The sequence below is a fragment of the Canis aureus genome, chromosome 18, assembly GCF_053574225.1.
Source record: "Canis aureus isolate CA01 chromosome 18, VMU_Caureus_v.1.0, whole genome shotgun sequence".
Classification (NCBI taxonomy): Eukaryota; Metazoa; Chordata; class Mammalia; order Carnivora; family Canidae; genus Canis; species Canis aureus.
In genome coordinates this window covers 47249286-47264873 of record NC_135628.1, presented here as the reverse complement: position 1 = coordinate 47264873, position 15588 = coordinate 47249286, and the positions used below count along the sequence as shown (strand labels likewise).

General features: G+C 33.4%; 2 protein-coding genes across 14 annotated transcripts in view; one reads left to right on the top strand and one right to left on the bottom strand.

Annotated features, from left to right (window-relative positions):
• Window positions 1–15588, top strand: part of RUNDC3B (RUN domain containing 3B) — a 147362-nt gene that overhangs the window by 33787 nt on the left and 97987 nt on the right. For 9 of the 13 annotated variants that reach the window (XR_013357034.1, XM_077857102.1, XM_077857114.1 and 6 more), the window contains exon 3: window positions 15495–15545. The exons of the other annotated variants lie outside the window; for them this stretch is intronic. Coding sequence is in view for 8 of the 9 variants with exons in the window: in XM_077857102.1 (XP_077713228.1) it covers window positions 15495–15545 (51 nt within the window). In the remaining variant the exon portion in view is untranslated. The remainder of the gene's footprint in view (window positions 1–15494; window positions 15546–15588) is intronic. 13 annotated transcript variants of the gene reach the window in all.
• The window catches only part of ABCB1 (ATP binding cassette subfamily B member 1), a 206545-nt gene that overhangs the window by 173123 nt on the left and 17834 nt on the right, over window positions 1–15588 (bottom strand). The gene's annotated exons all lie outside the window — the stretch shown is intronic.

Here is a 15588-nt window from a genome sequence, read left to right as displayed (position 1 = left end):
CGTTTCATCTGGTCCCTCAAATTAGCTTTCAATCCAGCCTGACACTTTTCTATAAATAGAAATTTATACTTTCTATAAATAGAAAAGTGACCACTTCTTGCAAGAGAGGTGTGACTTCTAGGAAACAAAGACCTCACAGGGCAAGCAGCTTACACTGAGCACCCTCACCTGGCAAGGGGCAGGACATCTCTACTTAGGCACAGACACCTGAGAATCAGCACAGCAGGCTCCTTCACCAGAAAATCAGCTGGAAGAACAGGGGAACAGCAAGTTTACTGACCAAGGAGCACTGGGAAACTCCAGGACTGAAAGAGAATAGTATATAGAATTCAAGATTTTTTTTCCTTATGATTCCTTTATCTTTCAGGTTAAAAGTTTCCAATATTCTTTCTTTTTCACATCTAACTACAATGTTTTATGAACTCTGTTTTTAAGTTTTTTTTTTCCTTTTTGACTTTCATATTTTTTACAATTACATGTCATAGGTATATTTTTCATTTTTGGTTTCCTTTCAACATATTCAATTTAATTTTTATATATATATAAGTTTGGGGGTTTTATTTGTTTTGTTCTATTTTGTTTTATAGTTTTAGAATTTAGTACCTTTTTTAACATACAGGCCAAAATACACTCAGAACCAAGTAGAGCACTATGTTGGTCCACTCTGAGAGATTATATTCTCTCTTCCTTCCCATTCTACCCCCTTTTTTCTTCTTGTTTTTGTTGTTGTTGCTGTTATTTCTCTATTATGTTTTGATTTTTTATATAAATTTTGAACTTAGTATCTTCCAACGTACAGACCAAAATATACTCAGAACCAAGAGGATCACCATCTTGGTCCACTATGTGAGACTATATTCTCTCTCCCCACTATCTCCTCCCCCCTTTAAAAATTTTTATTATTTTTAAATTTGTTACTTCCGTTGTCTTTTTTCTTCTATTTTCTGGTCCCTGACCTCTTTGGAATTGTCTAGGGTGTATTTTGCTTGGGTCATGGTTGATATTTTTTATTCTGTTCACTCATATACTTTCTGCACTGGACAAAATTACTAGAAGGAAGAATTCACCACAAAAGGAAGAATGAGAAGTGATACTCTCTGCCACAGATCTAATGGATATGGATTTAAGTAAAATGTCAGAGATAGAATTCAGGATTACAAAATTACTGGAGGCTCGTGAAAAAAAGCACTAGGGAAAAGACTCTAGGGAATCTCTTATTGCAGAAATGAGACCTAATCAGGCTGAAATTACAAATACTTTAACTGAGATGCAATCTAAACTGGATGTTCTAACAGCTAGGGTAAATGAAGGCAGAAGAGAGAGTGACATAGAAGACAAGTTGAATGAAAGAAAGGAAGCTGAGGAAAAGAGAGAACTAAGAGCCGGGAAGGAGAGACTGAGAATCAAATGGTAGTTTGAGAAAGAATAACATTTGTCTTATTGGGATTCCAGAGGATGTGGAGAGAGAGAGAGGACCAAAAGCGTGCTTGAACAAATCATAGCTGAGAACTCCCCTAATCTGGAGACATATAAGATAAAAGGCTAGTATCTAAGATCTGTAAAGAATTTATCAAACTCAATAACCAAGAAACAAACAATTCAGTCAAATGGTCAGAAGACATAAACAGACATTTCTCCAATGGCCATCAAGCATATGAAAAAATGCTCCACATCACTTGCCATCAGGGAAATACAAATCAAAATCACAATGAGATACCACCTCACACCAGTGAGAACGGCAAGACAGGAAACAACAAGTGTTGGCAAGGATGTGGAGAAATGGGAACCCTCTTGCACTATTTGTTGGTGGAAATGCAAGCTGGTGCAGCCACTCTGGAAAATGGTATGGAGGTTCCTCAAGAAGTTAAAAACAGAGTTACCTTATGACCCAGTAATTACATTACTGGGTATTTACCCCAAAGGTACAGATGTTATGAAATGACGGGACACCTGCAACTCAATGTTCACAGCAGCAATGTCCACAATTGCCAAACTACGGAAGGAGCCACGACGTCCTTCGACAGATGAATGGATAAAGAAGATTGTGTGTGTGTGTGTGTATACATGCACACAATGGAATATTACTCAGCTATCAGAAAGGACAAAAACCTACCATTTACATTTGATGTGGATAGAACTGGAGGGTATTATGCTGAGTGAAATAAGTCAGTCAGAAGAAGATAATTACCGGGGCAGCTCCGGTGGTGCAGCGGTTTAGCGCTGCCTGCAGCCCAGGGCGTGATCCTGGAGACCCTGGATCGAGTCCCACGTCAGGCTCTCTGCATGGAGCCTGCTTCTCCCTCTGCCTGTGTCTCTGCCTCTCTCCCTCTCTCTCTCTCTCTCTCTGCATCTCTATGAATAAATAAATAAAATCTTAAAGAAAAAGATAATTACCATATGGTTTCACTCATATGTGGAATCTAAGAAATAGTGAAAGGGACCATAAGGGAAGGGGGAAAACTGAGTGGCGAAAAATTAAAGACAAACACCATGAGAGACTCCTACCTCTGGGAAACAAGCAAAGGGTTGCAGAAGGGGAGGAAGGTGAGGGGAAAGGGTAATTGGGCAATGGGCATTAAGGAGGGCTCATGATGAGATGAGCACTGGGTGTTATACTATATGTTGGCAAATTGAATTTAAATAAAATTAAGAAAAATAAAATGGGCAGAACATCTAAATAGACATTTTTCAAAGAAGACATAGAGATAGCTAACAGGTACATGAAAAGATGTTCAGCATCACTTATCAGGAAATGGAGATCAAAACCACAGTAAGATAATACTTCACACCTGTCAGAATGGCTATTGCCAAAAAGACAAGAAATAGCAAGTACTGGTGAGGATGTAGATAAAAGGGAACTCTTGTGCACTATTGGTTGGTGAGCATGTAAATTGGTGCCGTCACTATGGAAAACAGTATGGAGGTTCATTAAAAAATTAAAAATAGAACTACCATATGATCTAGCAATTCTTCTTCTGGCTATTTATCTGAAGAAAACTAACTCAAAAAGATATCTGCACCCCCATGTTCATTGCAGCATTATTTACAGTAGCCAAGATATGGAAACAAATTGTGTCCATCAATGGATGAATAGATAAAGAAGATATTGCATATATACACATGGAATATTCTGATATAAAAAAAGAATGAAATCTTGCCATTTGTGACATGCATGGATCTCGAGTGCATTATGCTAAGTGAAATAAGCCAGAGAAAGACAAATACTATATGATCTCTCTTATGCAGAGTCAAAATATAATAAAAAATTTAAAATATCAAGCTCACAGATATAGAGAACAAATGGGTGCTTCCAGAGGTGAGAGATGAGAGGGTAAAAGAAATGGGTGAACTTTATTTAAAAAAAATCTAATAATAAAGTATTTTGAGCTGAATGAAAAATGAATATACATCACATCAAAATTTGTGAGATTCAATTAAAGCAGTGCTTAGGATATTTAAAGCACTAAAAGCTTATATTAGAAAAGAAGAAATGTCTAAGGTCAACAATCTAAACTTCCATCCTAAGTAACTAAAAAAAAAAAAGAAAAGAAAAAACCCAAATCAAGCAAGCAAATAAATAAATGTAGAAATCAGTGAAATAAAAAACCCGAAAAAGAATAAATAAAACCAATGACATGAAAGGCTAGTTGTTTGAAAACATTAATAGAATTCATAAACCTCTAGTTATACTGACCAAGAAAAAGAGAAGACACAGAATACCAATATCAGGAATGAAAGAGGGCATTACTACAGACTCTGTGTTCATAAGATAAGTGAATATTGTGAACAACTCTGACCATAAATTTGACAACTTGGATGAAATGGACAAATTTCTTGACAGACAAATCCTAACAAAACATACAAAGAAATTGATAATCTAACTAGTTTTGTATCTATTAAATTAAATAAAATACCTTCAAACAAAACTCAAAGCCTACATAGGGCTCATGTGTTGATTGTGACCAGCTGTTTAAGAAAGAAATAATAGTAATCCTTCTCATTCCCCAAAAGAAGAAACCGTACTTCCCATCTCATTTTATGAAGTCAGTGTTAAACTGACCTCATAAACTGACCTCATTAGCCTGACCTAGCAACACTAGGCAAAATATTACAAGAAAAGGAAACTATATACCTATACTCTTGGTGGGCAAGGGCATTTCAATATTTGAAAATCAATTAATGTATTTCATCTTATTAACATTTTTTTCATCTTATTAACATTAAAAAAAGAAGATTAAAGAATCATAATCACAGAATTATCTTAATAGATCATTTGGCAGAGTTTCAGCATTTATTTATGATACAACTTCTTCACCAAACAGGTATTAGAAGAGAACTTCCTTAAAGGGCATTATGTTAATCTGTTTTGGCTTCCATAGAAGAATACCATAGACTAGGTGGCATATAGACAACAGAAATTGATTTCTTATGCTTCTGGAGACTGGTAAATCTAAGATCATGTGACTGGCAGATGTGTCTGGTGAGAGTCTGGTTCTTGGTTCATAGCTACTATCTTTTTGCTTTTGTCTTCAAATGGGAGAAGGAATTAGGGAGCTTTCTGGGGTCTATTTTATAAAGGCCCTAATCCCATTCATGAGGGTTTATGACCTAATTACTTTGCAAAGGCTCCACCTCCAAATACCATCACACTGGGGATTAGGTTTCAATAATGGGTAAACAAAAATGTTTCGTCTGTAGTAGGCGTCTGCAGAAGTCTACCATAGGGTTTCTCTACTTTAGTACTGCTGACATTTTGGATAAGATAATTCTTCCAAAACTGAAATTAAGAGGTCAGTTCTTTCCATATTGGTCTGTAGATTCAATTCAGTTGCAGAGTCTTAGCAGGGTTTTTTATAGAAATCAAACTAATTCTTTATATGGGCAGACAAAACAGGCTAAACAGTTTCATAAGGAAGAACAGAGTTGTGCACTCAAACTATCTGATTTTAAAACTTACTATCAAGATACAGTGAGTAAAACAGTGTGTTATTAGTGAAAGCATAGATAGTAGGTAGGTAAAGAGAGTGGCATAGAGTCTGGAAGTATACCCACACAACTGTGCTTCATTGGTTTTTGGCAAAGATGAAAAGGCAATGTCCTGGTGAAATGATAATCTTTTTCAACAGATAGTACTGGAATAATGAGATACCTATATGCAAAAAATGAACATTGAGCCATCCCTTATACCACATAGAAAATTTTTTTTCCACATAGAAAAATTAATTCAAAATGGACATAGACCAAATTTAAAATATGAAAAGTATAACAATCTTAAAAATCCAGAACACCTTTGTTATATTCAGTTAGGCTAATAGATTTTAGATGTAATAACAGAAGCTCAGTCTATAAAAACAAAAACGTAAAGTGAACCTTATCAAAATTAACAATTTTCATCCTCCAGAAGACACTGTTAAGTGAATAAGTCACGGGCTGGGATTAGCTGCAGATCATATCTTGAACCCAGAACATACAGAGAACTATAAAAATTTAATAATATGAAAACAACCCAATTTAAAACTGATACTTTGGGATGCCTGGGTGGCTCAGCGGTTGAGCGCCTGCCTTCGGTTCAGGGCATGATCCTGGAGTCCCAGGATTGAGTCCCACATCGGGCTGGGCTCCCTGCATGGAGCCTGCTTCTCCCTCTGCCTGTGTCTCTGCCTCTCTCTCTCTCTGTGTCTCTAATGAATAAATAAAATATTTTTAAAAAATGATAATTCAGGGGATCCCTGGGTGGCTCGGCAGTTTGGCGCCTGCCTTTGGCCCAGGGCGCGATCCTGGGGTCCTGGGATCGAGTGTGTCAGGCTCCTGGCATGGAGCCTGCTTCTCCCTTTGCCTGTGTCTCTGCCTTTCTCTTTATCTATGTCTATCATGAATAAATAAATCTTAAAAATAAAAATGATACTTCACCAAAGACAATACACATATGCCAAGTGATCACATGAAAAGATGCCCAACACCATTAGTCATTCAGGAAATGCAGTTAAATACACAGGTCCTACAAATCTGTATGAAATTCTGATGGCAATGTGAGTAAATTGGAATTTTTATATGTTACTGGTGGGAATGCAAAAAGGCTTCCCAGAAATCCCACTCCTTTACTCAAGAAAAATGAAAACTTACGTTTATGCAAAGACCTGTTTATAGTAAATTTATCCATAATCGCTAAAACTGGAAACACCCCAAATGTCCTTCATGAGATGAATGGATAAACCTACTGCTACATATCCATATAATGGACAAACTCAGCAATAAAAAGGAAAAAACTTGTTTCTATATGAAGCAACGTGAATGAATTTCATATGAACTATGTTAAGTGAAAGAAACAACTCTGAAAGTTAGATATTATATGATTCCATTTACATGACATTTTAGCAAAGGTAAAACTACAGTTTCAGAGAATAGGATCAGGGGTTAGGTTGGGGGGAGGTGTTAATTTTATAGCACCAGCATAAAGGAATAGTTGTTGTGTGTGTGTTTGACGATTGGAACTATAAGTATCTTGTGAGCTTTGTTACATTATTCCTTACATTTTTCAAATATCATAGAACTGTACACCAACATTAAATTTACCATAAATTTAAAAATATGACTCATCCAAATTCTGTTGCTTCCCATTAAACCATTGTAAAATGGGGAAAAATCCTATTTTTTCATTGTAATACTTAAAATTCCCACTCTTTGATCCATAGTTACTTTAGGAAGTTGAGTAGTTTGTCATAGAACACAGAAAAAAGAAACCCCAAAGAACATTCTTTTACCATCACCTTTCCACATTTTTCTTGGCTAAATGTAACTCTTACTTTACCTCTCCTTTGGAAATGCATCATAGCATGAATTTCTTTTTCTGGAGTATATGTCTTAAATTTGACATTTCACCTATACTTTCCTCTTCCCACCGTCCCTACCACCCAACTTTCCCATGTTTCTCCTGGTTATTTCCACACCTACATATCTTATTCTCTGTTCCACTCAATCTTTGATTTAGTAATAAGTGTAGGCCCTCTGCAAGAGTCTTGGGAGATAGTTAAGGAATGCTTTCACATGAAAGTCCTTGGAGGGCAGAAGGAGGCTACATTAATAATAGTGTATAGAAAAGTCATTGAATTATAATAGAATTATTAGTGAGCAAAAGAAGGAATAACTCATTCTGCCTGGACAGGTCTGGAAAGTCTTTATACAGGAAAGAAGCAGAAAAGCATAAAAATTAAAACTGAATTCTTTAAAATGTCATCTGTGACTTTGATTATAGACTAGTATAGACAGTTTAAGAAAAACATGAAATACAAACATTATATGGTGTCATTCATTTGGGGAATATAAAAAAATAGTGAAAGGGAATAAAGGGAAAAGGAGAAAAAGTGAGTGGGAAATATCAGAAAGGGAGACAGAACATGAGAGACTCCTAACTCTGGGAAACGAACAAGGGGTGGTGGAAAGGGAGGTGGGCGGGGGATGGGGGTGACTGGGGAATGGGCACTGAGGGGGGCACTTGATGGGATGAGCACTGGGTGTCATGCCATATGTTGGCAAATTGAACTCCAATTAAAAAAAAACCATGAAATAAAGTGGTCAGAAATAGTCTTGTAAACTTCAGCTAAGGTGGTATGGGGATGGAATACAGAAGTGAATTTTGTAAAGACTGTGTGAAATATAACTGATTAAAATGAAAAAGCTTCTGAGTATCATAGAAGACTACAGGCTGTCAACTAGTAATATATCACTTCCTTAAAAAAAAGGTGATCAAATACTATGAGACACTGTGTCAGATTTCCTGTGAATCTGCTAATTATACTTACTAACTAACATTGGGCTTGCTGACTCACATTCAATTTAGATTTTGCCTTGATTCTGAATATTATTTTCTGGTTATACTTGGATATAGTGGATTCCTTTTTTCTTTTTAGATTGCTATGTTCTTAGCCTCATCAATCTTTTGCTTTCTCTTGATGGCACCAGGGAAATTCCTGCCAGAGTGTAGTTGTATAGTGTATGTTCCCTGTGTATAGAAGACACTTTTAGACATCTGAATGGTTAACTCCCCCATCCGTTCAAAATTTCTCCATGATGCCTAAACCCTTCCATAATATTTTAAATTATAATTCACCTCCTTTCCTTTCATCCCCAAGCACTCCTGACCTCTTTTCCCTGAACTATTTTTTTAGTGTTAGTTTCTAATGTATTATGTGATTTACGTATTATGTTTATTATTCATTGTCTGTCTTTACCGACACTAAAATGTAAGCTCCACCAGGGCAAAGATCTTTTTGTTTGTTGATGTATCCCAGGTCTCTGGTGCCCCAGATATGGTAGGCACTCAGTATTTGTTGGAAAATAGAATCCTTGATGCAAGAATAATAATTTCTGAGGCTTTTTTCCTAATAGCATCTGGATTCAAATTCTTTTAAGTTAGAATGTCTGTGACTTGACATTTTAGAATTTCTTCAATTCAGTTGAACTGTTATGATACTAAGCATTGCTCAGGAACACTGGCTTGAACCTCAAAGCTCTTCCTGACTTAGATGATAAATAGTTACCTCCCCATGAGGCCACCTTTTGAAGTATAGAATAAACACTGTTAGAAACAATGGATAAAGATAAACCTGTTAATTTGGCTTTTGAATTTTCTTTTTTCATTTTTGAAGGTTTTCCAACTTTTGATTCTTGGTTTGCACACAAAATGAGACTGGAATTGTTTCTGTGGTAACATATGAATGCAACTCACCCAATAAAAACCCATATCCTTAAGCCAAAACATGATATAAGAGATATGAAAGTGGCTCTGAAGGTTACCAGAATTTGGCTTTTAGACAATGAACAAGGCCGTTATGAGAAACACCCTTTTAAGTTATGTACTTGGCAATTTAGGAAAGCTACAGCAGATTTTGTATTTCAGAAAATGATAATATTCAAGTAATTCTTGAAATACCTAGGGTTATATGTAGTGTGGTAAATTTGGTTTAGGGTCTTAAATTGTATAGGGAATATACATTAAATTTAAATCTCAGTAGTAAATAAACATGTAGATTCTAAACACAAAAAGCCTTAGTCTGTAAGGCAGGTATGATGGAAAAAATTAGTAACTGGAAAAATTTAAGTGTCCCTCAAATTTCTGTATTTTTCATGTATCTTTTAAAATTAAAGTTATATTCCTATACTTTATTTACTGTTATGCTTGTAGCCTTATTTTTTTTTCTGATGCCTTTTGAAAAGCCTCATTCTTCACTTTAAGATTTTATCCTATAACTGACATGTAGACTGCTTGATTTTTTAATTTAACCTCGTTCTGTATATACTTTTATCTTCTTGGGCTACCAGCTTTTTTTTGCCATCCCTCTTCCTCCTACTGCTCAAAAAAAGTGACCAGAAGTTCAAATTTAGAGCTGTAGGAATATTAATAAAATCTTCCACAGAAATTGCAGGTATAATTGCAGCTGATATGACTGTCACATATGTTATATATTTATGTGCATATGAATGTATATGTATTTGTATTTCCTTTGCTGTGATCTGTATTTTGCGCTTAGTATATTATAGGCATCTTTTCATGGCCATACTGTATTTTCCATTTAATTTTGCTTTTTAGTAGTTTTAAATGAGATTAATATATCATAAAACTCACCATTATAATCATTTTAAAATGTATAATTCGTAGCTATTTAGTATATTTACAGCATTGTGCAATTACCAGTACTGCTTAGTCGCAGGACATTTTCATCACCCTAAAAAGAAACAATACCCGTTAAGTGATCACTTCTTTTCTCTCTACCCCTGTCCCCTGGCAACCAGTAATTAAGAATTTACTTCTTCTGGACATTTCATGTAAATTAAATAATAAAATATATGACCTTTTGTGTTTGGCTTATTTCACTTAGCATAAAGTTTTAAAGGTTCATCCATGTTGTAGTGTGTATCAGTAGTTCATTTTTTATGGCTTAATGATATTCCATTATATTGATAATACCATTTTGTATATCTATTTAATGGCAAGATTGTTTCTACCTTTTTTTCTCACAAACAGTGCTGCTGTGAACATTCATGTGAAAGATTTTGTTTGAACAAGTATTTTCTATTTTCTTGAGTATGTTTCCATTTCATATTTAACAAGTACATAATCGATTGCATGAATTAACCAAAAGTGATTTTGTATTTATTTTTTTCTAATTTACTCTTTCATAAACATGCTATTAAATTCCTGAAAATTTATGTTTACGTAGTTTTCTAATTTCCTTTTTTTTTTTTAGTTTTCCAATTTCTTTAAAATTATTTTCTGTTAATGGTAATAGCTAATGAATTCTTAGAGTTGTAATTACTGAAATCACAGTGTGTGCACATTCTGATATATATACTATTATTATAATATATGTTGTTGTATTGTCTACCAGAAAATTATATCAGTAATGTATGTAATTGTTATTTTTCTCATCTCCTCATTGTATTATTGTTAATATTTTTAAAAATTTTAATACCAAAAATTTTAATTTGATAGAGGAAAATATCTTTTGGTCTTTTATTATGAAATACATAAAATATTTTCTCATTTTAATTCGCATTTGTGTGCAAATGAGATTGAGTATATTTTCATGTTTATTAAAAATCTTTTTTTTTGTAATTTCTTGATTATAACCTTTGCATATTTTGTGGAAGGAGTTATCTTAATTACCCTCAAATTGAAAAAAAACTACATCACACGGAACTAGCTTTTATGTAGTCCATTTTGATCAATAATAGCCTTTTATTCTCCTTGTTATTGGTCTTTTTACATGATTACTATTGGTATTTTATTATTTCATTTTATGCTTATCATTTTTCACTTGAGAGTTTATTATTTCTGTTTTCAAACATCTGAAATACTTTCCTTGTCTTAGTTTCATAATATCTTATATAATTTTGTGCATGTTTAGAATTCTAAGACACATAATCCCCACATATTTAGGTACTTCCTTTTGTTTGGAGCCATATGTTTGTAGTAGTACTCTTAATTATGGTATTTGCTATAAGCATTTTTGGGTGAAGAACAGGAAAAATACCTTCAGTATTTGTACTTAGACAAAATGGTCTTTACACCAAACCAGAATTTTTAAGGAGTCATTTTAACCCCCCAATTTAAATATTTATTTACAGAATGAGAGATTTACTAGTAGTTTTAAACTTTGTTATTTCTGGAGAAATTTTAGGTTTATTTTACATGAGCTTCCCTTCCCAAACCCCTTCAAATTAAGGATTCTACATTTAGATTTGACTTTTGAATGAAAGTACCTCACAGAAATAAATAATATGAAAATACTTAAATAATACCTATCATTGATAACATGACCTCAGATGTTTTTGAATGTCTTTTTTTAATATGTGAGAGACGTAAAGAAATATATGATTCTACCAGGTAATCCACATTCTTGGATTTAGGAGGAATTGATGATCTGATGGTAGTTCAGTTTATGTTTATTTATCTGTGTTTGTAGCCCTTTGGATTTCTGCCAGAAAAACAATGGGCTCCAATTTGACCTGATGATTTTTGTGGAATTAGTGTAGAGCAGCTTACAGTATTTGTAATTATTAAATTATATTTTATTTATTTTCAGTAATAGAAAGTTGCTGTCTCATTATTTTTTGTTATGTAAATTCAGCACTTTTAATGCTCAAATATTGCTCAAATATTTCTCATTTTTATAGAACAAGGAAGAGGTTGCACAGTTTAACAAACTTCAGTTCATTTTTGGAGAGCATCATGATATTTCATTTCTTATGTCTTTCTGATTTTCTCATTTCAAAAGTTCATTCATATAACCTAATAATTTTATTTGAATAAAATTCTTCCTACATAACTTTCCTTTAAAGTCACTACCACGGGCAGCCCCGGTGACTCAGTGGTTTAGTGCCTCCTTCAGCCCATGGCCTGATCCTGGAGATCCGGGATTGAGTCCCACGTTGGGCTCCCTGCATGGAGCCTGCTTCTGTCTCTGCCTGTGTCTCTGCCTCTCTCTCAATCTCTGTCTCTCATGAATAAATAAATAAAATCTTTAAAAAAAATAAAGTCACCATGAGTTTTTAAATGTAAAATATTTTCATATTTTTGATAGTTTATAAAAATTGTTGAATCAATGCACAAATACTTTTGTTTGTAATGCACCTACCATCTACCTATAAATGTCATTTTATTTTTTATTTTTTTATAAATGTAATTTTAAAGCAGTCTTTTAAAAGCTTAAGATAAGTTTTATGTAATAGTACAATTTAATTTCAGAATCTATTAAATGAAAAATTACCACATAGAAAATAAGGTGATATTCATTGTTAGCTGAATTACATGCATACTACAATTGCAAATATTCCTTCACTGAATGATTTTTCTCTTAATATATAAATACATGCTTGAAGATTCAAAATTTCAAATAAGAACTTGCATGAATATTATCAGTGACAAAATAAAGTATATTCTATTTGGCATTTCCAGTTTAAAAAAACTTGAAAAAATCTGAATTACTATCTGATAATTTATAATCAGTTTTGCTATTTGCCTTACAAACGGCAATTTACAAATCCACTTAGGAATCTTTTCTTAGACTCCATCTTGGATCATTTAAAAATAAACTCATCAGTCTATAACTTTATTAGAAAAATATATACACAGAGAAGGAGAAAAAATTAGAATATAGTGAGGGCAGATGTTCACCTTCTGCATAGTCATTAACATTTATCAAATTATATCAATCATGATAATTAATGTAGCTTAGTCATCAAAGAAATCAAAATGAGTAGAAAGCTAAAGTTGGAACAAGAGGTAACAAGGAAAAAATGGAAAAATAAATGTCATATTCATGAATTAGAATTTATATTCATTCTTATCACCAAGGCAAATTTATTTGTGGTAGGTGATCTTTTCTGTATGAGGGCCAATTTTCATATTAATAAAAAGATTATAGATTTATTTTCTGTTACTTGTTTTTAAAAGTTCAGTACTGTTTGGATCAGAAAATACTGTATTGTTAGTATGATTCAACATTCTTTTATTGTATCCATCTCTGAGTATATATTTCTTCTGACTGAAATTTCAGAAATTAACACCTCCTATAACCATATATGATACTATTGTAATGGTGCATTTGAATGATTTTTTTTTTTTTGATTTTTGTTTTTGAACAAAACACGTTGGTTTACTTATTTTGTTGAAACTGTTTTTCTAAGCTACTTAATGGTAAAATACCCTTTCACTTTCTTTTAACCTTAATATATTTTATAACAAAGGTTTTTATTTCAGTTGCAAATGAGAACCTTTTTCCAAACAATGCAAAGTGGGCCACTTTGAAATAATGTGAGCTTTGTGGTTCACTTACTCATTTGTTCATTTACTGCTATGCTAAGAATTTAAATTGTATATGAAAAATATTCACCCCAGTCACACTGTATGTTTACTACTCATTTTTTTGGTTTTACTTTTTGTTTTTTCTTATTTCTGAGACTATCAGTGAGAACTCATAACCAACCAGGAAAACCAATTAACTGATTTTCCTACATCTGTCAAATCTTGTCTTATGAGGAGATCAGCATGAGGTTACATCAAACAGAGATGAGTCTAGCAGACTGTCTCTGGGCCTCTCCGACTGTCTCTGGGCCTCTCCTTTCTCATCTATAAAATGAAGGAGTTGTTGAAATTTAATTACAGATAATTTGGAATCTAGTGGATTGTTATTTCGTCTGGATGCCCCGGTTCCTTACAGCTGATGTAGAGTAAATTATGATTAAAGCAATTAAGGCCTACAAATAAGTAAAACATTTTAATTTTTAAATTTTCAGATAGTATTTTATAGCCAAAATAAAAATCATTTGTATAATGAGGACATAAAGGCTAATATACTAACAGATTTTAAAAAACTAATCTATAAATTATGATTTATAATAGAGTTAGTAATTGCTTCTCACTTTATACCAGGAATTACATCATGACATAAATCTAGACATGATGTATCTTATTTATTTTTTTTAAAAAAGATTTATTTATTCATGACAGAGAGAGAGAGAGGCAGAGACATAGGCAGAGGGAGAGAAGCAGGCTCCATGCAGGGAGCCCGACATGGGACTTGATCCCGGGTCTCCAGGATCACACCCTAGGCCGAAGGCGGTGCCAAATCGCTGGGCCACTGGGGCTGCCCTGATGTATCTTATTTAATACATTTTTTTGGAGTAAAATACCTTAAGTAAGATTTTCGTGGAAATTGTTTTTACTTTGATAACTTCTTTGATTATGTTAATGACTACAAATAAGATACATAACTTTGTTTTCAGGGCAAAGATAGTGTGATTTAAACATTGAGAATTGATATTATTAATATATGTAATAAAAAGCATTCTATTGTGATTTACATCTCAGTGCTGAGATATTTTCATTTTTGTAGTAGTTGTATCTCAGTGCTATTTTCATTTTGTAGTATGTTATAATGTGGGTTCAACTAGAGTACCAAATTATAGTTCCTTTTGGATATGTTTCCAAATTTAATATTTGTTAAAAATGTTATATGTTGAAGTAGGAGGATAGAGAGTCTGTGGTCGACACATAGATGTAGCCGATAGCACAAACTATATATATATTCTTCCTTTCATTTTCATATATAACTGACTGTGTGATTGGTTTTGTTTGGTTTCATAAAGAGTACAAATATTTGACAGAGTATATGCAACCATGTCCCTTTAGAGATTTCTGTGTTTGGTTATGAGAGAAGAAAAGATCATTTTGGGGGAATGCGACTTTAGAAATTTGGCTTTGGAGTTTTAGTATAATTGTACTAGGAATTTCCAAACAACATAGCAAGAATTTACAGTACTTTTCCAGATGGTGGTGGTTAAACAATAATTGGAAGCTGTATGAAATAAAGCAGTATTTTGTATGAAGTAGGTATTCAGTCAACATTGGTTAAACTAAAGAACATTCTACTTGATATCTAAGTGCTGTTCTCATAATTTACAAAAGATAAAAGTACAAATTTTAACTGTTAGGCCCCTGAAACAAGAACTGTTCTTCAAAACGAATTTGCTTGTAACTTTTAGAAAAGTTAATGGTCAAAAAAAAATGTACTTTAAGTTAAAACTTGATAAAGCATATTGTTTAATAATAATTTTCCTTACCATTCTTATAAATTCTGAGGTGCAAAGGTAACAAATTCAGTCAGGCTTTTGCTCCTTTTGCCCTGTCATCATCAGTGTATTCTGTTTGGGAAAGAATGATGGCCCTGAAAGCAAACAGGGAACCTGTTCAATGACTTACAGATACCTTCCCTTCTCTGGTAGAATAGGTGACATGGGACCAGCTTGATTTATGTGCTGAGTGTACCTCATATTTATTTTAACTGAGTTCATTTTATTTATTAGGCAACCATAGTGTTTATTGCATCAGATAATGTATAGCCATCTTATTTGGGCTATTCAGTTTGCAATTGTAAACTTGATGGCAGGTTTCTTAAATATTTGTGTGTTGTTGTTGTTGTTTATTTTTTTTAAAGAGATATCCCAAAGTTGCAGATGGCTGGCTCATCTCCAAATACCTCTTCAAGGTACTCTATGCTGGTGATGTCTCCCGCCACTGAGCTGCACGGG